Source organism: Pogona vitticeps, chromosome 2, assembly GCF_051106095.1.
Source record: "Pogona vitticeps strain Pit_001003342236 chromosome 2, PviZW2.1, whole genome shotgun sequence".
In the NCBI taxonomy this organism is placed as follows: Eukaryota; Metazoa; Chordata; class Lepidosauria; order Squamata; family Agamidae; genus Pogona; species Pogona vitticeps.
In genome coordinates this window covers 210,742,851-210,761,880 of record NC_135784.1, presented here as the reverse complement: position 1 = coordinate 210,761,880, position 19,030 = coordinate 210,742,851, and the positions used below count along the sequence as shown (strand labels likewise).

The 19,030-nt window shown below is 43.0% G+C and overlaps 1 protein-coding gene across 2 annotated transcripts in view; it reads right to left on the bottom strand.

The window, feature by feature from the left end:
* Window positions 1-963: 963 nt before the first annotated feature.
* PTGR1 (prostaglandin reductase 1) overlaps window positions 964-19,030 on the bottom strand; it is a 35,070-nt gene continuing 17,003 nt past the window's right edge. For both annotated transcript variants that reach the window (XM_020791101.3, XM_020791102.3), the window contains 5 exons: window positions 17,802-17,919; window positions 17,531-17,686; window positions 9,395-9,500; window positions 4,697-4,815; window positions 964-2,464 (listed from right to left, as the gene is read on the bottom strand). In XM_020791101.3, coding sequence (XP_020646760.3) covers window positions 2,354-2,464; window positions 4,697-4,815; window positions 9,395-9,500; window positions 17,531-17,686; window positions 17,802-17,919 — 610 coding nt within the window. In that variant the 3' untranslated portion in view covers window positions 964-2,353. The remainder of the gene's footprint in view (window positions 2,465-4,696; window positions 4,816-9,394; window positions 9,501-17,530; window positions 17,687-17,801; window positions 17,920-19,030) is intronic.

The following is a 19,030-nucleotide window of genomic DNA, read 5'->3' as shown; positions in this document are numbered from 1 at the left end:
AGCGAATTTTCCCCTATTGGAAAAACGTTGAGCAATCGCATTAGCGATCCGAAAAAACGGATCGCTATGCGATTTCATCATTATACGGTGCGCTCGTTAAGCGAGGCACCACTGTACTTACAGTTGTTCCCCTTATGAAGAGGACCATAAAGTATGTGCCTGCTACATAAATGATACATTTAAGGAGTCCGTCAGAAAAAAAAGTGGCAAGCCTTAGTCAACATTAAGATAGAGGAATATAACCAGATTTGTACATATTTTACATTCAAATCCTAAGCCTGGAATGGACAAAGCTGACAGTTCCAATATCAATCACATCTGACATTTTAAAATCTTGAATACTTTCCATCTACAACATGACTGTCAATAAATTCTTATCTATGAAAAAACAGAATTCTTACCAACCACTAGTTCCTCAGTTGGGTTGCCTTATTCAGTAACAGTACATAATCTGGTCAATGGCGTCATGAAGAGTCAAACACGACTAAATGACTAAACAACAGCAGCTCGCCAGCAGCAAACGGGTCTTTCCTGCCTGGACAAGCTAAGTTGGGGGGAGGGCCCTCTGCATACAAAGCTTGTTCTTTCCTACTGAGCTGCATCCTGTCCTGTGTGTCACATGGTTTCTACTGTGTGGTTCACTGAAGATACTGAATTTACTTGAGTTTGATCCTCTGAACGAGGAATCTTGTTGGACAGGTAGACGTATGATAAGATCTTTAGGAAGAAAGCAAACACTAAGCATACTTTGAACTTCCTTTATTAAACTGTGATCTGTTTTCCCTCCCTGTCTCTCGAAACCTCAAACACACAAGCTGAAGGAAAAACAGATTGTAGAACAAGAGAAAAACTACAACTGTGTGCCAATGTTGTGGCAGTTATATCCTGGGCACTGAACACTCAGTTAAAAACATAGTTATGTTGACTGGAATTTATGAGGAAATGGAAAGATACACTGTCAAGCAGATTTTAAACCTATGCTTTATTTTCATTTTTAAAATATATAAAATATTTTTCTGTATTTGCCAACAATGCCATTCTGTACTCTACATAGGACAAACAGGACAATCTCTAACCAAAACAATTAACTGACATCAGAAATCACAGTGCACAGAAACCTGTCTACCAGGACACTGCTCACAAGATAGGAAAGTTGCTATTTTAGTGAAGAAAATTACAGAACAAAAATCCAGAGGGAAACAGCTGAGATAAAATATATATGCACATGCTGGATACATATCTCAATAGATTAGATATTAGCCAAGGTTTCTTGAGCCATTATCAAAGGTAAGATGTTGGTATCTACTGTTATTTTTTTCTTCTCAACTAACCAGACCCATCTATTAGGGTCAAAGGTAAAGTCTATCATCCTCTACATTACCACATGTTCTTGTACAGAACCAGGCTTCAAAAGAACTAATACCAAACTAGTCACAAATCATTACTAGGTGTGAAATAAAACCAAACACCATTGCCCTTTCATCTTAGAGCCTTGCAAGGATATTTTACCATGTTGTCTCTGTATTCTAGCTCATCTGAAGAAGGGGGGGTGATGTTCCATGAAAGCTTACATTAAAATACAGCTGTCAGTCCTGAAGGTGTCAAAACTTACTTTTTTTGCTTTTGTTCTGTGTCTTGTTGAAATTCTTGCACAGAGTAACACAGCTGCAATTTTGAGATAATAAACTGACTTCCACTGGCCTTTTAAAAGCAACATGTTAATGGTGTACATAGATAAATGAGGCGTATCATTGTATACTGTTTATAAAACCAGAATGATTTTAGTCTTGAAAAATGTTTACATTTCTCAATAGGATCTGTGGTATGTCAGTCATAACAAAGTGTACATTTCAAAATATTTTAGTAAGCATAAGCTATTAAGAATGAATGGAGGGGGGAGGCCCAATATTTATCTTGCAACATGAAGTATAAATTTGAAAGATGGAATTTTGAGCATCGCCATTTTAAACCCCCCCAAAGAAAGCTGTTTTTCTCTTGGAAAAATGGACTTGGATGTAGGAAGTGAGTAAGGGGCTGCTGGGGGGGTGAGCGAGGCTGTGGGGGAGGAGAAAAATCTAATTTTTTGTCTGCATACCTCTCTTCTGCAGATGAGATACACTAGTGACTATGTGGTAGTTACCCATGTCTCTGCTTCCATGACATATAGTTTGGCCCTTGTAGTTCATGTGACTCTCTTGTTCTCCTTATACTTTTTCCAAAATCAAGTTGAGCTCAGGCTTTAGCTTAAAAAGTTAAGCTGCTGTACATTTATGAATGAGTTCCTGACAAACAAACAGTCTTCAATTAGAAAGGGTGCTGTTATTGTGCAGCATTTCTTGAAGGAGGGAACCTCTTAAGCTTTCACTACTGCTTTCCCGGTGTTTTCTCCTCTGAGCACTCCAATGAACGCAGCTGGCATGTTTTCAAATCCTTTAGTGACGTGTTCAGGACACTTAAGTTTTCCCTGTTTTTGTTTAAAAGGGATGGAAGAGCTTTTAAAAGATGTGGTCATTTTTTATTTCCCCTAAGATGCAAGAACAACAGGCTGAAGAAATCATTGAGCAAGCACGTAAAAGACCTGTCTTCAAAAAGTCAAGGACAAATATTGCTGCTAATACAGAACATATTCATAGTGCCCAATCTATTCTGCAGCTGAAATCCCAATTACGCAGCTATGCTGCAAAGGCAGCTGATGTCATCTTATACAGCAGTTTTTAGAAATAAAAATTTGCAGTTCTCTTGCTTACAGTCAAGACTTGCCTTTGCTGTGAGGAAACCATCAAGGACTGCAGAATGGGTGTGTGTGTGTTATTTCCAAAAATCATTGCTTCTGGGGATGACTGTAGTGGTGGTGATGTATGAAAATTAAAGCCTCTCCATGGATCTCAGTGGCTTCCCCATGATGAAGAGGATTCCATTAAATTGTTGTTTTTGAAAAATCACCTTAGCTGATGACATCATCAGCCTTAAGGTAAAGGTAGAGGTTCCCCTTGACAATTTTTGTCCAGTCATGTTCGACTCCAAGGGGCGGTGCTCATCCCCGTTTCCTAGCCATAGAGCCAGCGTTTTGTCCGAAGACAATCTTCCGTGGTCACATGGCCAGTGCGACTTAGACACGAACGCTGTTACCTTCCCACCGAGGTGGTCCCTATTGATCTACTTGCATTTGCATGCTTTCGAACCGGTAGGTTGGCAGAAGCTGGGACAAGTGATGGGTGCTCACTCCATCACGTGGATTCGATCTTACGACTGCTTGATCTTCTGACCCTGCAGCACAGGCTTCTGCGGTTTAGCCCACAGCGCCACCACGTCCCTCTATCATCAGCTTTACGATGTGTAATTTATGGAACACAATTTCAGCCAGTGTTTTATGTCTCAGAAAATCTATTCAAATGTGATCAGTTCACACTACTTTGTAGCTAAAAGATTTGGGCTGTTATAACACACAAATAGTTCCCAACCAGAGCTTGGAAATAATTAGCTATAATTAGTGCTTTATGATTTCTTTCTTTCTGCAATAATGAATAATTAAATTACATTACTGCAATGGGATGAAAGAGAACTCAATCCCTTAGACAGTGTAAAAGTAGCAGTTGCTTTTATATTTGTCTGTATAGTTTTGCAGTGTGTGGCCCAAAGCTTTCTGTACTTCACTCTATCATCTATCTATCTATCTATCTATCTATCTATCTATCTATCTATCTATCTATCTATCTATCTATCTGTCTGTCTGTCTGTCTGTCTGTCTGTCTGTCTGTCTGTCTGTCTGTCTGTTTATATAAATTAATAAATTTATTTAAATAATAAATTGTTTAGCAACTTGTAGCTTTCTGATGTTTTTGTAAAGTAATAAAAAGCAACTTTGAATTACTTCTGAATAATAAACAAATTAACAAAGGTTACCTTTTAAAACTTGCAACTATTAACTAATTTTCTGGCCCTTTGAATTGTAACTTTTATTTTTAAAAGTATGTCTCCCAATTCCAGTTCCAGTCCACTCCATTTCTTAGATGCACACAGCCTTCTTTTAAATACAGCATGTTACTGGTGAAGTAAAAGGCGGCTGTGCAGGTAGCAGCACCACATTTATGGTGGGACTGGGATTAATCCCCTTAAGTCTATAGAGCCATTTAATTTTTTTTTAAGAAGCGATGGCTGTTCAGTATGCAGAGCAGCGTGGAGCCCACTCCTTAGCTGCTCTTGAAGAGTGCATATCAGGTAGCTTAAAATACTGGCCTAACTTTCTCTTCTGGCAAGGTTAGATACACTTTTCAAACTAGAGCAAACCAATTTTCCAACCAAAATATTTTGTATGTATGTCAGATTACACTATGGTGGAAGGTGTAACTGAAACAACCCAAAAGCAGGATATAGGTCATAAGTGTGGGAGCTGTGGACAGCAAGGTCATTAATGTACATTTGAAGAGACTTCTGTCATTCACCTGGCTTCTTGGGCATGGCTGGGATATAGTTACTAATGGTAAAAAAAAAACCTCAAGCAGTGGCTCTCCCGTGCTTCCAAGCCCCAAGCTAACATCGAAACTAAACCAAATGTAATGAGGCTTCCTACACTGTCTTTGATACAATCTCACCCTCTTGCTTCCCAGGAGAAAACTGGCTCAAGCATTTTGCATGTGTCTATTTGTGAGCGAACACCTCTCTCGCCTCTGCCTATCGACCCAGTCATCCAGCTTACCTCAGCAACCAGCTTCAACAAGGCGGCCAGCCCTTCCTCTTTCCTGGGTTCCCAGCGTGGGCTTAAGAAGCCTTCCATGCGCAGTTCTTTAAAGAGGACGGGCAGCTGAACATAAGGTCCTGTAGATGGGGAGTGAAAGGATGAGGGTCAGTGATACAAGGCCAGTTTTGTATCTGGAGCCTCTAATTCCTCTCCGCTACTCCTCCCTGGGATCCTGAGTAAGAATGCTATCCTGCTACTCACTAGTAGAAATGGCAGGGCAACTTCACTCCACTCCCCAGATCAGTCAAGAGGGCTGTGGGCAAAAGGGAAGCAGGGGGAGGAGGGGGGGCCTGCTGTGAGAGGTCAAGGACTAGTTTTGGTGCAGGGCATTTCTCACTAAAAAGCTGTCCGGCACTTTTCATTTTCCTGCATTTTTGTTAATACTACGAGCAGTTCACCTGCGCACGCCATCTTTAAATGCATGGGAGAAAAGACATTTAAACCCTAGTTACACAAATTTGAATGTATTTCTATATCAGCCTACAGAGAGGTAAGCCCTATGGAGCAGCCCTGATGTGTTAGGGTACAGCAAATAATGCGCCCAAGCCATCACACCTCTATTTAACCTTCACAAAATTGACTGCAGGGCTTCAGGACTCAAAATGTCATGTGCTTTGCACCTGCCACTTCCAAATAATTAATTTGACGTCCTTTCTTTACAGTCTCCATACTGACTCAACAGCTAGATCACCTTAGAATACTCCACAAAGTAAATGCAAGAACAGCTAAACTAGTGGTTAGGTTAAGACTGTAATTGAAAGTGTGTGGGGAAGAGGAAAATCTAGCAGCCAGGGTGTGGGCCTTGGCCTTGAGGAACTGGGTTCAAATCCCTACTCTGCCACACTCCATAGAAATTATGACTATAAGAGAAAGGTGGGCTTTGGGCCACCTTTCCCTGGAATCATTTCTGTTTGGGGGTAACTGCTCCCCAGAATTCCCCAGACAGACTGGTCACTGAATTCTTGGACAACAACTTCAGGACTTCTCATTAAGGCAAAGATCACAGATCTCATAGAAGCTATACTGTGGTACAGCAATTCCTAATGATTCAAATTTCTTCCCACCATAATTTCAGGGGCTCAGCACCATCAGTCTTAAAAACAACAAGAAGTTTGGCTCTGTCTGCTTTTTATCCTCACAACAATCCTGTGAAATAGGCCAATCTGAGACTCTGGAAATCCTATCCAAACTATATGATCAGAGAATGTTCCCCTCAGTTAACATAGCTCTAATTGCCTAACATTCACTCCATGACATCACCTTATTTCACAGGAGTAAACACTAATCAGTTTTTACAATAACTTTACCCTCAGACTCAGACAAACAAAATTAAGGACCTGCTATGCAAAAAGAACAGCAAACCAGCTGCACTAACAGCTCCATTCACCTCAGAGAATACAGGGAGTATTAAATAACGATGAGGCAGCAGTTCAGAAATGCCTATGTGTGTCACTAAGGTGTGGCTACACTAGAAACCTGCTGAGATTTGATTTGCAGCTTCTGTTACATTTGAAATCACAATCAATGCTCACAGGGGCTTCAGACTGATTCAGGAGTTCACAGTTCATACCGGATGCAATATGAATCGCATTCCATATCACAGGCTCTTTCTTTCCTTTGATCCTCTGGTCCTGCCTTTCATGATTCTTTGGTTCGCTGTGAAGCCACTTTCTTATTTAAAGCTTTACACTACTACATTTCTAAAAAAATGTTATAGAAATTAAGATGGAAATTTATTTAACAAAGAGTACAGAGCACCAACAGTTTTATCAGTAATTTTGCAAAATACATAATTCACACATCAACATTATTCCATGACAGGCATCACTGCATTCCCATTCCCAGATGTTACTCTTTTCCCTTACTTTCAAGTAACATACGCAGGAATTACCTCATTTCTGGTCACAGTATCACGCCAATAGTTTAAAAGCATATGTAAGGAGGGGTGATGTAATTCCTGCATGCATTACTTGAAAGTAAGAGGAAAGAGTAATGGCTGGGAATGGGGAGTCAATTTTAAGGACTCTTTCAGACTTGTAAATTAAGTAGTTAAAAAAACTAAGCTTTTGCTTCACAACAAAAGGGCCTTTCCACATGATCTGACAAGACAAGCACCCAATCACCCACATTAAAATCATAGTGCTTTGCTTTTGCGTGTCCTCCTCAAACCTGAACATCATGCCCCAACTGCCTATGTCACCAAAACACCACCTACAGACACACACCCCATCTTTACAAGAACGTATCACAACTAACTACATGGGGGTGAGGGAGAAAGCCTGTTCAAATTATTCCATTCGGAAAAAGTAGAAGCCCCTCCCAGAGGTGGAGTAAAAAGCCCACTTCGGGAGCAAAGAAGGCTGGACCAATTCGAACCAGCCATCATGTGGTTATTAAAAAAGTACTTGTGATTTACCTATTTTATAAGCAGAGCAAACCCTGCAGTATTTGACCATCTAGTCACCGACTAATGCAGCCCGAGGGAAAGAAAAGGTTTTTTGGGTCTGATCTGCTGTATCCTGTTTCAACCAGTGAATGGGAGAACCTGGAAGGCTAGAATGGTTTGCACAGAGGAGGCAATCATCTTCTGACTCTTTACTGGCCTCTAGTGACTTCACTGGCTAAAATAAACCACACATGATCAAAAATGTTGCTATGCCTTCTTACCATGTTGCAGTCAGTGAATTCTGGTTCTTTAAGAAAAGCCTCTTGCACCTGTTACCTGGCTTGCCCAGACAGAGCATTTCCTGCACTTTATACAACAAATGTTCCAGATGGAGTGCAGTACTGCACTGAAGACTCTGCTCAGGAGCTGAGTTCGATCCCAGGCTCAGGTACCTGAACTCAAGGTTGATTCAACCGTCCACCCTTTCAAGATTCATAATTAAAATTGTAAACTGCCCAGACAAGAGCTTTGAGCACTATGGGGCTCAAACTGGTATCAGTAGTCACAAAGTGCAACAAAAACCGGGTTGTTCATGTGTGTGTGTGTTTGAACCACCACCAGGAATTGCTTTCTTGTTTTTGTTGCTAATTTGTTTCACTTTATCCAGTGGCACAATTTAAGGTGAAACGGTTTCTCTGCTGAGAAGCTTTGAATTTACTGCTGTTCTATTTGAAGAAAAAAACAAACAAACTAAACAAACAAAAAACCCCACAAAAATCCAGCAAAAAACAAAAAAAAATAGCAGATTATTTACAGATTTTGAAAACTGAGGTGGATCGGCAACAGATGCCTTGCTGCCATCAGAGACATTCAGTTAAGTGCTACTCTAAAGCAAAGGCAAAAGCATCTAGCAAATAAGATCATTTTAAATTTTAAGGTTTTCTGCAAGATTTTTGAAAGAGTCTTCCCCTATTTGTTAAAGAAACGTTGATCTCTTAAGAGGAAAGAGAGACGGGTTAGTATGGACAGAAACCCCAGGAACGTGTGCTTAAATAGCTCTAAGCGGCACCACAGCAGGCACAAAGCAGGAAGGAAAAAATGGACCAGGTCTTTCATGCAGTTTAATGCACAGTAAAAAAAAATAATGATGATGAAAATATCAATTAATTAAAGCCTCCCTTTTGAGAAAGGGAATTATGGGATAACTACATTCAGATGAGTAAGTAGCAGACTCCTTGCTTCAAAAATCAAAATTGGGACCGGGGGGGGGGGGAAGCTGGGGAGGAAGAGGGAGCTGACCTCAGCTACCTGGCAGGGATGGGGAATCCAGCTGCCGGGCTCTTTCTTTCTCCCAATGACTCGGAACCCACTGACCCCTCCTCCCTTTTTTTCTGGGGAGAAAAAAAGCTTGCTTTTAACAGGGAACCTGACTTAGGGCTTGGGATTCAGCAACAAAGACACAGACTTGCTACTACTTGGTACGAGAAAAACGTAGGCTCGGGACTCAGACCCAAAGACTTGCCAACGGCCCTGCTACCTGGTTCCTTTCTTTTGCCTTCCTGACCATCCTTTGTACATAGCTGAGGCTGACAGCCATATTTAAAAAAGAGAAGAGAGAATCCTGTCACAAAAAAAACCAGAACCTTCTACTTCAGCAATGCGACATCAATGTATTCTCAAAGGCTTTCACGGCTGGGATCTGATGGCGACTGTCCCTGTGACTGATGGGTGTCCTTAGCTGGTCTTTTTTGTGCAATGACAGATAATCTCTCGCCCCCCCCCATCAAAACAAAAACATGCTGATCACCCTATCTCCTGAAAAAAGACAAAAAGCTGTTCCCACAGCTATAAATACTGAACTATCCAACAAACAGCAACAGAGCATGGACAGAGTTCCTACTCCAGTCCTCTGAAGATGCTGGCCACAGAGACTGGCAAAACATCAGGAAGAACAACCTTCAGAACACGGCCAAAGAGCCCGAAAAACCCACAACAACCATCAATGCTACCTCATTTTGGAAAACCACTCTAGAAGAGGTGGGTTGTTTGGGTGTTTTAAGGTAGATGGCAGGAAGTATGCTGCTTTGCTGTTGTCTCCTGTCCCCAAATTTCACCCATCTCGCCCTCCAAACAGCCCCACCAATTCTCCCAGTGATGGACAGCTTGGTGAATGGTGGAGGAGCCGTTCTAGCAGCTTTATAGTCTTATTCATTTTCCCGCCTTACAAATGTAATCACATAGCAGACAAAAGAAGGGGGAGAAACCTATACCTTTTTGAGGCACTGTGTCGTTGTACAATGAGATGGCACCACACACAGCAATTCTCCCAAATTTATTCATTTGTTCCATAACAATACTGGAGAACTCGCCTCCCACCTGTGTGGCCAAAGACAAGGCAAGGTTAATGGGAAACAATCATATGGGACACGCAAAAACACACGTGGCTTGGAAAACGACACAGGCTCCTTTTCTTCCCAACAGACTTAATTGCAACACAGCTTCGTGCATTGTGTGTTACAAAATATGGAAAGCACCACAATTGCGACTTCCCTCCCATTGCCAACCTTGGGTCTCCAGACGTCCTTGGACTAAAACCCCCAGGAGCCTTCACCACTGGCTGTGCTGGCCCATATTTCTGGGAGTTGCAGTCCCAGAACATCTGGGGACCCAACTTTGGGAACCACCGAAGCATCCTGGTGAAACAAAGCAAAGGCTTTTTAAGGCTTTCAAAATTTCTATTGACACCAATGGAAACTTCTTTTTAAAAAATTATTTTAAAGGAAGCTGAATTACTGCACAGTGCAGCAGATTCGGGAGGGGAAGGGAGTTTATGAGCAGGACAGAGAGACTCCATAGGCTACATCAGGCTTCTGGGCTACAGACCCCCCCACACTGCCTTGCTCCAGAAAGAGCTGAGGTACTTTTGTGGATCGATGTCGCATCCAGCTGATTAGCCTTGTGTCTTACCCAATTTCTCCTGCAATACCAAAAGAACCAGTTTCCTCAACTTGATGTAGGATGTCTATATCCAAAAAGGAAACCTTGATAGATTTATGCACATCTTTATGAATCAATACATTGGCTGAAATGCTGTTGCACTTGTAAAGTTAACCCAGCAGAAGTCTGCAGGGAGTTACGCCCAAGCACTCTGCATTGTGTGCTTCAATGCACAATTTTGGGCAATTAGCTACACAACTGCCTCTGCAGAGTGGCTTGTTGAATATGCTTTCCACCTTGGCACAAAATCACATAACTTCAATTTATGCAATTTTAGCTATGCAACAGGATTTAAACAAGTACATTTTATTTTAACCCCTTCATTTTCCTAATGATTCATCCGGCAGTTAGTCTACTTTGCGGTTATTTAGACAACTATTGGAAATAATGCCTTTCCTTATACAGTACTTGCACACTTGACAAATTCTACATCTTAAAACCACTATCGATAAACTAAGCCTATTTTGCTTCATTTGTGTGAACTCCAGCTGTGTTGAATGCCTGTGCACTTCTACAAAAACATTCATAAAATATTTCTCAACGGCCTGTTCATTTGGTGAAAGCATTCTTTGGCTTTTTGGCTAAGTGAGAATGCTTTACACCACAAGGATATATTCCACATTGTTTTCAGATCAGGCATGTCTCGGCCCCTCTTTTTTCACACAGGAGCTGCAATCAAAAGTGGGACTAAGAAATGAGCTAGGACAAGAGACTATTTTATTTATTTATTTTTATTTATTTATTTTATTTCTATCCCGCCTATCTGGTCATACTAGACCACTCTAGGCGGCTTACAGTCAGCCCAGCAATAAAAATTTTAAAAACATTACAGGTTAGCAAAGATAGAGAACAAAGAAAGTATAAGAAGAAAAGATCATCAGGGGTTTTCTGTTGGGAAGGCCTGCCTATACATCAGTGTTTTTAATTGTTTCTTAAAAATGCCCAGCGAGGGAGCCGCACGAATCTCAGGAGGTAAGTTATTCCAAAGGCGAGGAACCACCGCTGAGAAGGCCCGATTTCTGGTCTTTTCCTTTCTAGCCTCTCTCGGCGTCAGGCTCCTCAGCCTAACCTCCTGGCTCGCACGAGTGACACAGGTAGATCTTGGTGGGAGAAGGCGTTCCACCAAGTATTGAGGTCCTAAACCATTTAGGGCTTTGTATGTAAGCATCAACACTTTGAAGTCGATGCAGAAACGGATGGGCAGCCAATGCAATGCGGCCAGAGTGGGCGAGATATGTTGGTATCTTCTCACTCCACTAAGTAATCTGGCCACAGCATTTTGCACCACCTGTAATTTCCACAGCAGCCTCAAAGGTAGCCCCACGTAGAGTGCATTGCAGTGGTCTAATCTTGAGATTACAAGCGCATGTACCAAAGTAGTGAGAGCCCCCACATCAAGGTAGGGTCGCAGCTGGGCTATCCGCCTGAGATGGAAAAATGCGGTACAGACCACGGACGCCACTTGGGTTTCCGTAGTAAGCGCCGGGTCCAGATGGATCCCCAAGCTGCGGACCCCATCCCTGGCGGGCAGAGTCACACCCCCAAAAGTGAGGGAGTTACCCAAATCCCTCAGTACCTCCGTCTTGTCCGGGTTCAGCCTCAGCCCGTTCTCCTGCATCCATTCCCGTACGGCCTCCAGGCAACGCTGAAGGGACAGAACGGCATCTCCTGTGGTTGGAGAAAAGGAGATGTAGAGCTGCGTGTCATCCGCATACTGATGGCACAGAGCTCCACACCCCCTGATGACCCCCCCAGCGGCCTCATGTACATGTTAAACAGCATTGGGGAGATGATCGACCCCTGTGGGACCCCACAATTGAGGCTCCACGGGGCCGAGACATTCTCCCCAAGCTGTACTCTCTGGGGACGGTCCTCCAAGAAGGAACAGAGCCAGGCAATTGCCCGACCACCTATTCCCAACTCGGTGAGCCTCCCCAGGAGGATACCATGGTCAATGGTATCGAATGCCGCTGAGATGTCGAGGAGAACCAGCAGAGACACTTTGCCCCTGTCGGCCTCCCTCAACAGATCATCACACAGGGCGACCAATGCCGCTTCTGTTCCATGGTGCGGCCTGAAGCCCGACTGGAATGGATCCAGGGCATCTGTTTCATCCAGGAACACCTGAAGCTGATCGGCCACCACCACTAGTATTTCCAGTATAGTTTATATCCTATTTTGGTTTGATCACAGACAAAACCCTTCTGCTGAACATATGACAAGTTCAGAGCACAAGCCTACAATGTCTCTTCTTAAGTAGGTCTCATTGGGTTCAGCTGGGTGGGCTCTTCCTAAGTTGGTATATGATGGTTATCCTAGTGGAGCAATCCTAAGAAATGTGGATAGCACCAGTTCTGAAGGCAGATGAATGGGCCTATCCAAAGACCTGCCACTAGGATCGTGTTAGTAGACTGGAAGCAAGGGAGGAACTGACCTCTTTCTCTTCCCTCCGTGTTCTTCTTTCTTTCTTGATACTACCCTGGTAGTACCACCGTTAGATCTAGAATAAAATGTTCCTCTGGCCTGGTGACATGTCTGGAGATGGGTTTCTGAGGTTCTCCCCACACTTGCCCTCTATTCCCTACTTTTAGCCTCTCCGAAGGCTTTACTCCTACAGTATCTCCTAAAGAGGCAAAGAACTGGAATGCTTCCATGGGGGCTGAGAAGAGATGTTTGGGTTAGACTTTATACTTGCTAGGGAGAAAGGAAATGCAACCATTATTTCAGAGGTACAGTTGAAAGAGGGAGGGGGGATCTACTCGGATCACCCGCACGAGCCAGGAGGTGAGGCTGAGGAGTCTAACGCCGAGGGAGGCCCGGAAGGAAAGGACACGAAATCGGGCCTTCTCGGCGGTGGCTCCTCGCCTCTGGAATAACTTTCCTCCAGCGATTCATGCGGCCCCGTCGCTGGGCACCTTTAAGAGCCAACTAAAGACATGGTTGTACGTTCAGGCCTTCCCTCCTGTCAATACTTAACTTCTTCTTTCTCCTTCATTTATTTTTTTGTTTTGTTTTATTATTGCATGTGTCACAGTCTGTTTGTTAAATTTTTATGGTCTATTGTATATTCTTTTATTGGAAGCCATCCAGAGTGGTCGACCAGACCAGATGGGCAAGATATAAATCAAATATAAATAAATAAATAAATAAATAAATAAATAAATAAATAAATAAATAAATAAATAAATAAATAAATAAATAAATAAATAAATGTAATGTAATGTAATGTAATGTAATGGCAGGGGGAAGAGGAGAGGTTATGCTCCCCAAGTGAGAAAAAAACAATAGATCACAGCATCTGCTCTGCAAAGTAGACACTGTGGCACTGGGCAGCACCAATGAAAGTGCCTCACTCAGCCTGGTTCTTCTGGCAGGTTATCTTAAAACAAGACAAGGGAACCTGTGGCCTTGAGGTAGTGTTTAATCACTAGCCCCATCATCTTTCAAGATTGACCAAGCTGGCTGGGGCTGATGGAACTTGGGAGTCCAACAACACATAGAGAATTCCACATTCCCCAGCATTATGCTTCTAAGTCCATATTTCTATGTATGTGGAAGGGGGTCTTCACTATGAAGGGAACAAACAGCTTGCAAGATACACAGACGGAAGATGCAGATGAGAGCTTTGAAGAGAACAGGAGTGGAGGAATGGAGCTTGGGCTCCAAGTTTACTCAATCATCACTGCCAGGCCCCTCTTAAGAATGCAGCTCCCAAAGCCAAACAATGGGAAGGCCGAGACTTTCTGCTTAACCTTTTCAAACTGGGTTCTTTGACAGCACAAATAAAACAAATCAACGGGGACAGGAAAAGACAAGTAAAAGCTTTTCCTGAATTTGAGAAAGCCTCTCTTTTAACAGAGGTGCACAAGATGGGTTTGCCCTTGATGGCCTTGCTTTGGGATTGTGGTTCAAAGCACCTGGTCTAGTAAAAGAACAAGGAGCAGGCCTTAGTGCATTTAGAGATCCTGAGTTTAAGCTTAATGTGGCATTTATTCTAAGTTCTAAGAATGAAAACAGTTCAGAGTTCAGACTTGGCTTTAGCATTTCCTGCCCCTGCTAGTGTTTAGTCTGAAGTTCAAGATTTCCTTCCCCCTCCCTCCTGCCGCCCCCTTTTCCTTCTTTTGGTTGCATAGCTTTCACTTTTGTAAAAACAGAATTAAATACTTTGGTCATGTTTAATTCAAAGGCACGACCCAGATCCCCTGAAAATTCTTAAAATTAAATTTGTTGCAGGAATGGATTGTATTTTGACAGCAACTCTGCCCCTCCTCAAGGGTGTTTTTGGTCTATTTCCATAACAGCCCCAACTGCACAACAATTGGGGCAGAACTGCTTTTAATGTAATCGGAGTCTGCTCCTAATCATTTATTGACCTTTCTTATGTGTAGTTGAAACTTCTTGTTTTGCCTACACATTGACCAGGGCTGGGTTGGCCATTAACCACAGTGAGGTGGTTGCCCCAGGTAACAGAATGGTGGGGACAGGGGCAGAGCTGCCATCCATTTGCCACTACCAGAGGTTGCCACCACTGGCCTCTTTCTTCTAGTCACAGCCACATGGCTGCCTCTGTACAGTGTGACCTGCTTCTCAGCCACTTATGCCAATCATGGCTGGGCCTGAAGGTCCCCAGAGCCAGGGTGTGGTAGTGATGGGGATGGTTGCCCTAATAACCGAGCACCAGGTGCAGCCAACAAAAGGTATAATGGTCACATTTCAAAAATAATATGGTGGCTTGAATACTGTTGCTTGGTTACACAGTGGAAGGCAAATGGCATAACTTTCAGGGCTGTCCAGCTAGCAATTAATGACTCCCCAAGGTCCTGCTTGCTTGATGCACAGTCAAGAATCCTAGCTGCAGTTTCTTGATTGTCAGCTAGAACAGTGGTCCCCAACCTTGGGCCTCCAGATGTTCTTGGACTTCAACTCCCAGAAATCCTGGCCAGCAGAGGTGGTGGTGAAGGCTTCTGGGAGTTGTAGTTCAAGAACATCTGGAGACCCAAGGTTGGCGACCACTGAGCTAGAAGATGTTGGAAGTTACACTGTTTGCTGTCTACATGCACAGCAAAGCAACGGAATTTCAGCCAGTGGATGGGAACGATGTTCTTGTTGTGGTGTAATGTTTTCTAATTACCTTTTAAAGTAGCCTTGGGCAAATTTGCCAGACCCATTTTCTGCCCTAGGATCCTCCAGGAGGCCACACAGAACACAAAAATAAATAAATAAATAAACCTATAGGTGGTTGGAAGTCCATTATAATGTATTGGAAAGGTGCACCCCTGCTCCCAGAGGGACCAGAAGGAAGCCTTTGCATTTTTCTGGTGGGGAAATGGGGAGGGGGGGGAGGCCACGAAAGCAGCCTTGGCAATTCATGCCTGTCTTAGAGTTAAGGACATTATTCAAATGTCTACTCTTTTCTTAGTTTCTTCTGCTTTCAATTCATTTCCCTTATAAGTCAGAGAAAATTGTGGATTTGGGTAGGCAGTGAACAGATGTTATAAGTTCTTTGTTGCATGTATCAGTGTTCCAGGTGTCCAAGTCATTATTTAAGTTACTGTATATGATTCAAGAAATGGTAACAGAAGTTTGAAAACTGAAATGTTTTCTGATGATGAGTTTCTCTTAGTCAGGATTTTTAAGATACAAGTTCTCTGCAACTTCCTCTTGCAAAATCAAAACAGTAGGGTTAATTCAGGTATAGGTGTGGAAATGGGTATGATTTAAGCCCTATTCAAGTGTGACTTGCTTGATTCTTAGCAAAACATTTAAATAAGCTTCTCTTTTTAACATTTTTTTTCTATGTAGAGAGTGAAGCGTCCGACAAGAAGGGTCCTATACACTTGCTGGCTCACTATGCAAGATCCCTGGAAAATTAGTATTCTTCCTTGTACAGAGAGCCTACATGTGAGGTGGAACCTCTTCTCTTCTGATACACTGCTCTCCATATCGAAAAAGAGATGATGGAAAGGGGAGAAACTAGCTGCTCTTCTCCAAGCACTGTGAAATCCACTAGCAAAAGAACTGTGAAATCCACTAGCAAAAGTCAAATCCAATAATTAAATATCCTATTATTAAAGAATTCTGAACTCAGCAATTAGTTTTAAATTGCAGTGTTCCTACTCCTTCTAGGTAAAAATCCATTTCTAATTAGTTATTCTTGGTTAGTCAACAATATAACGTAGGCAGTCATTTTGCTGTTGCTGTTGAATAGAGATGTGCAGAAATCTTGCCAATGCGTCTTTTATGGTCCCGACAAGCTGTGTTGACAAATATCCCAACTATCACAAGATTTCTCGCCTCCGATGCAAGGGGAGACAACAAGAGCTTTTTTCCCCACCAAGCTGGAGCAATTTGCACAAAAACTGTTTTGTACGTATTTTTTTTTCCTGTAAGCAAGCTCACTCAGATGTAAACAATCCGTTCTTCCTTTTAGAAATCTGTTCAAGGCAAAATTAGAGTTAATTTTGTTCTCAGTTAGGAGTTCAAGGAGTCAGGGAATTCTCTGATCCAAACAAACAAACCCTGCTCTTACAGTGTGAGGATATTTCCCTCCCTTCCTTGCAGACTCCCTATTTAAATCCCTCTTCAGCAAATGGGAGTCAGAAATCCTTGCTAATCTATAGCACTGATGCAAAGTGTGCTGCTTATATACCTACCGCCCCACAGCGCTTCAAGCACTCTCTGGGCAGTCTACAAGTTAATTATTCAGGCTACACATCCCCCACCCCCATGAGCTGGGTTCTCATTTTACTGACCACGGAAGGATAGAAGGCTGAGTCAACCTTGAGCCGGCTACCTGGGATTGAACCCCAGGTCGTGAGCACAGTTTTGGCTGCAGTACAGCGGTTTAACCACTGAAACTTTCCTTCCCACCTCGAGCCTGGCACAGAATTGCACTCAGTCTGTAGCAGGAATGGAAAGAACTCACAGATCCAGGCTGTTTCCTTAAGAGAAACTAAACACATGGACACAACAAGCACAGAAGGAGGGATGACTGCTAGGAAAGAAGTCAACCATCCATGTAGGGCAGGGGTTCCCAACCTCCAGTCCCCCAATGTTCTTGGACTACAACTTCCAAATATCCTGGCCAGCACAGGACTCAAGGTTGGGAACCACTGAAACTTGTGGTGCTTCAAATTCTTAAATGAATCACGATAGGGTGTCATGCTAATTTGGGACAGTCTGTATAATCTGGAAAAGCCATAAGACTGAATTTTGTAAAAATCAGACAATTCTGTGCAAAAATGAGCAGTTTTTGTGTAAAATACCATTCTTATCACTGCAACAACTATAGCCAAAGCCTCAGCAAATTCTTCACTACCCATACCAACAAGAAAAAGGATGCTGCAATTCTTTACCATCACCTGCATGGGCAAAACAAGCAAAGCGTTGCATCTGTAGCATGAACTTACATGATCGAAATAGCAGTCATAGCCTTCAGGGGAAGCCTTCTTCAGGGCCTCTGCCAGGGAGCCCACCTTCTTATAGTTAAAGGCTTCGTCAAAGCCCAGGTCTTTGAGGAAGGCCACTTTCTCATCAGTCCCTGCACAGCCAACTACTTTGCAACCCTATGGAATGAAAAGAGAAAAGAAAACAACAACTCGTATCTGAGTTATCTGGAAGGCCAACCAGTTCCTTGGCCTGAACTATGCAATCGCCAGGCAGGCTTTGACAACCACCTACCTTTAGTTTACCGAGCTGCCCTACGACAGTGCCCACGGCACCAGCTGCAGCATTTACTATGATGACCTCTCCGGGTTTTGGCTGGCAAATCTCAGACAGACCGAAGTAAGCCGTAATCCTGTGGGGGGGGGGGAGGAAACCATGTGCTCATCAAATAAATCTTTTGAGGAACAGAAATGTTTAATATAAATACTGTACATGACCAAATGACAAGATCAAAAAGGCCCCCAAGAGGCAGAAGGCCTCATCGACCACTGTGGCCACAAGAACAGGACTGGGCTCTTGTATCTTTTGGGGGCTGTACAGAAAAGAAAACGTCAATACACAACTTTCTTCCCTTCACACAAAGACCTTGCACTAGCCAAAATACCCCTTCTAGCCAACTATCAGTTCTCCAGCACTGGCATGCCATCATCTCAGATATCTTATACTGAGGGTTTGGAGTCACTGAAAATGTGGAGTTTTCGTCTCTAGCCATGAACCCTTAGTGCCTGAATGGCATATCAGCTGGGCTGGCCCTACCAACTTGCAGGGTGGAGTAGTGTAAGCAACAGCCTTTGGCCATTATGAAAAGGAAGGTACTTGGTATTGACTTCCTTGTTACGGTAGTACCTTTAATGCCAGTGATGGGGCAACGTCTTGCCTTATGTGTCAAAAACCCAGCAGGATGTGAGTACTCTACACTTTCACTCAGCCAAATTTCTTTTTCGTCTCAGAGAGCAAAAGGTTTTGGACTAGGCTTGCACACTGTATGAGACATGGCTCTCTTTCCTCTAAAAGAAGGAGAACAATTGGCAGAAACCTTCTGCAATCATGCTAGGAGAGGGTTAAAGACTGCAATCGAAGCTTCGGAGGTTAACAAGCATTTTGTAATCTCAAAAAAACAAAGCAAAACAAAACAGAGAACTGATTTCATGAGACAGAGCAAGGTAGTAAATTTCCCATCCACCACAGGCTAAACTTTAGATGATAAAGTCAACTTCGTGCTGTTTTGAACCAAATAACCCCAACTAGCCTGGCTAGCAATGGGGGAGATTATGAAGAACTGGGGCTCAAAACATCCCAAGGGCACCAGACCATTCCATGGATAGTGCTGGCTCCAGGTGGGCAACTATGGTAAATCTAGAGCTACCTGGACTCTCCGCAAGACCTACAGCACAGTGACTCCCTGCCCTAATTCACTAGAAATTATGCCTCCAAAATCCAAATTTAAAGCTCCTACTTCCTAA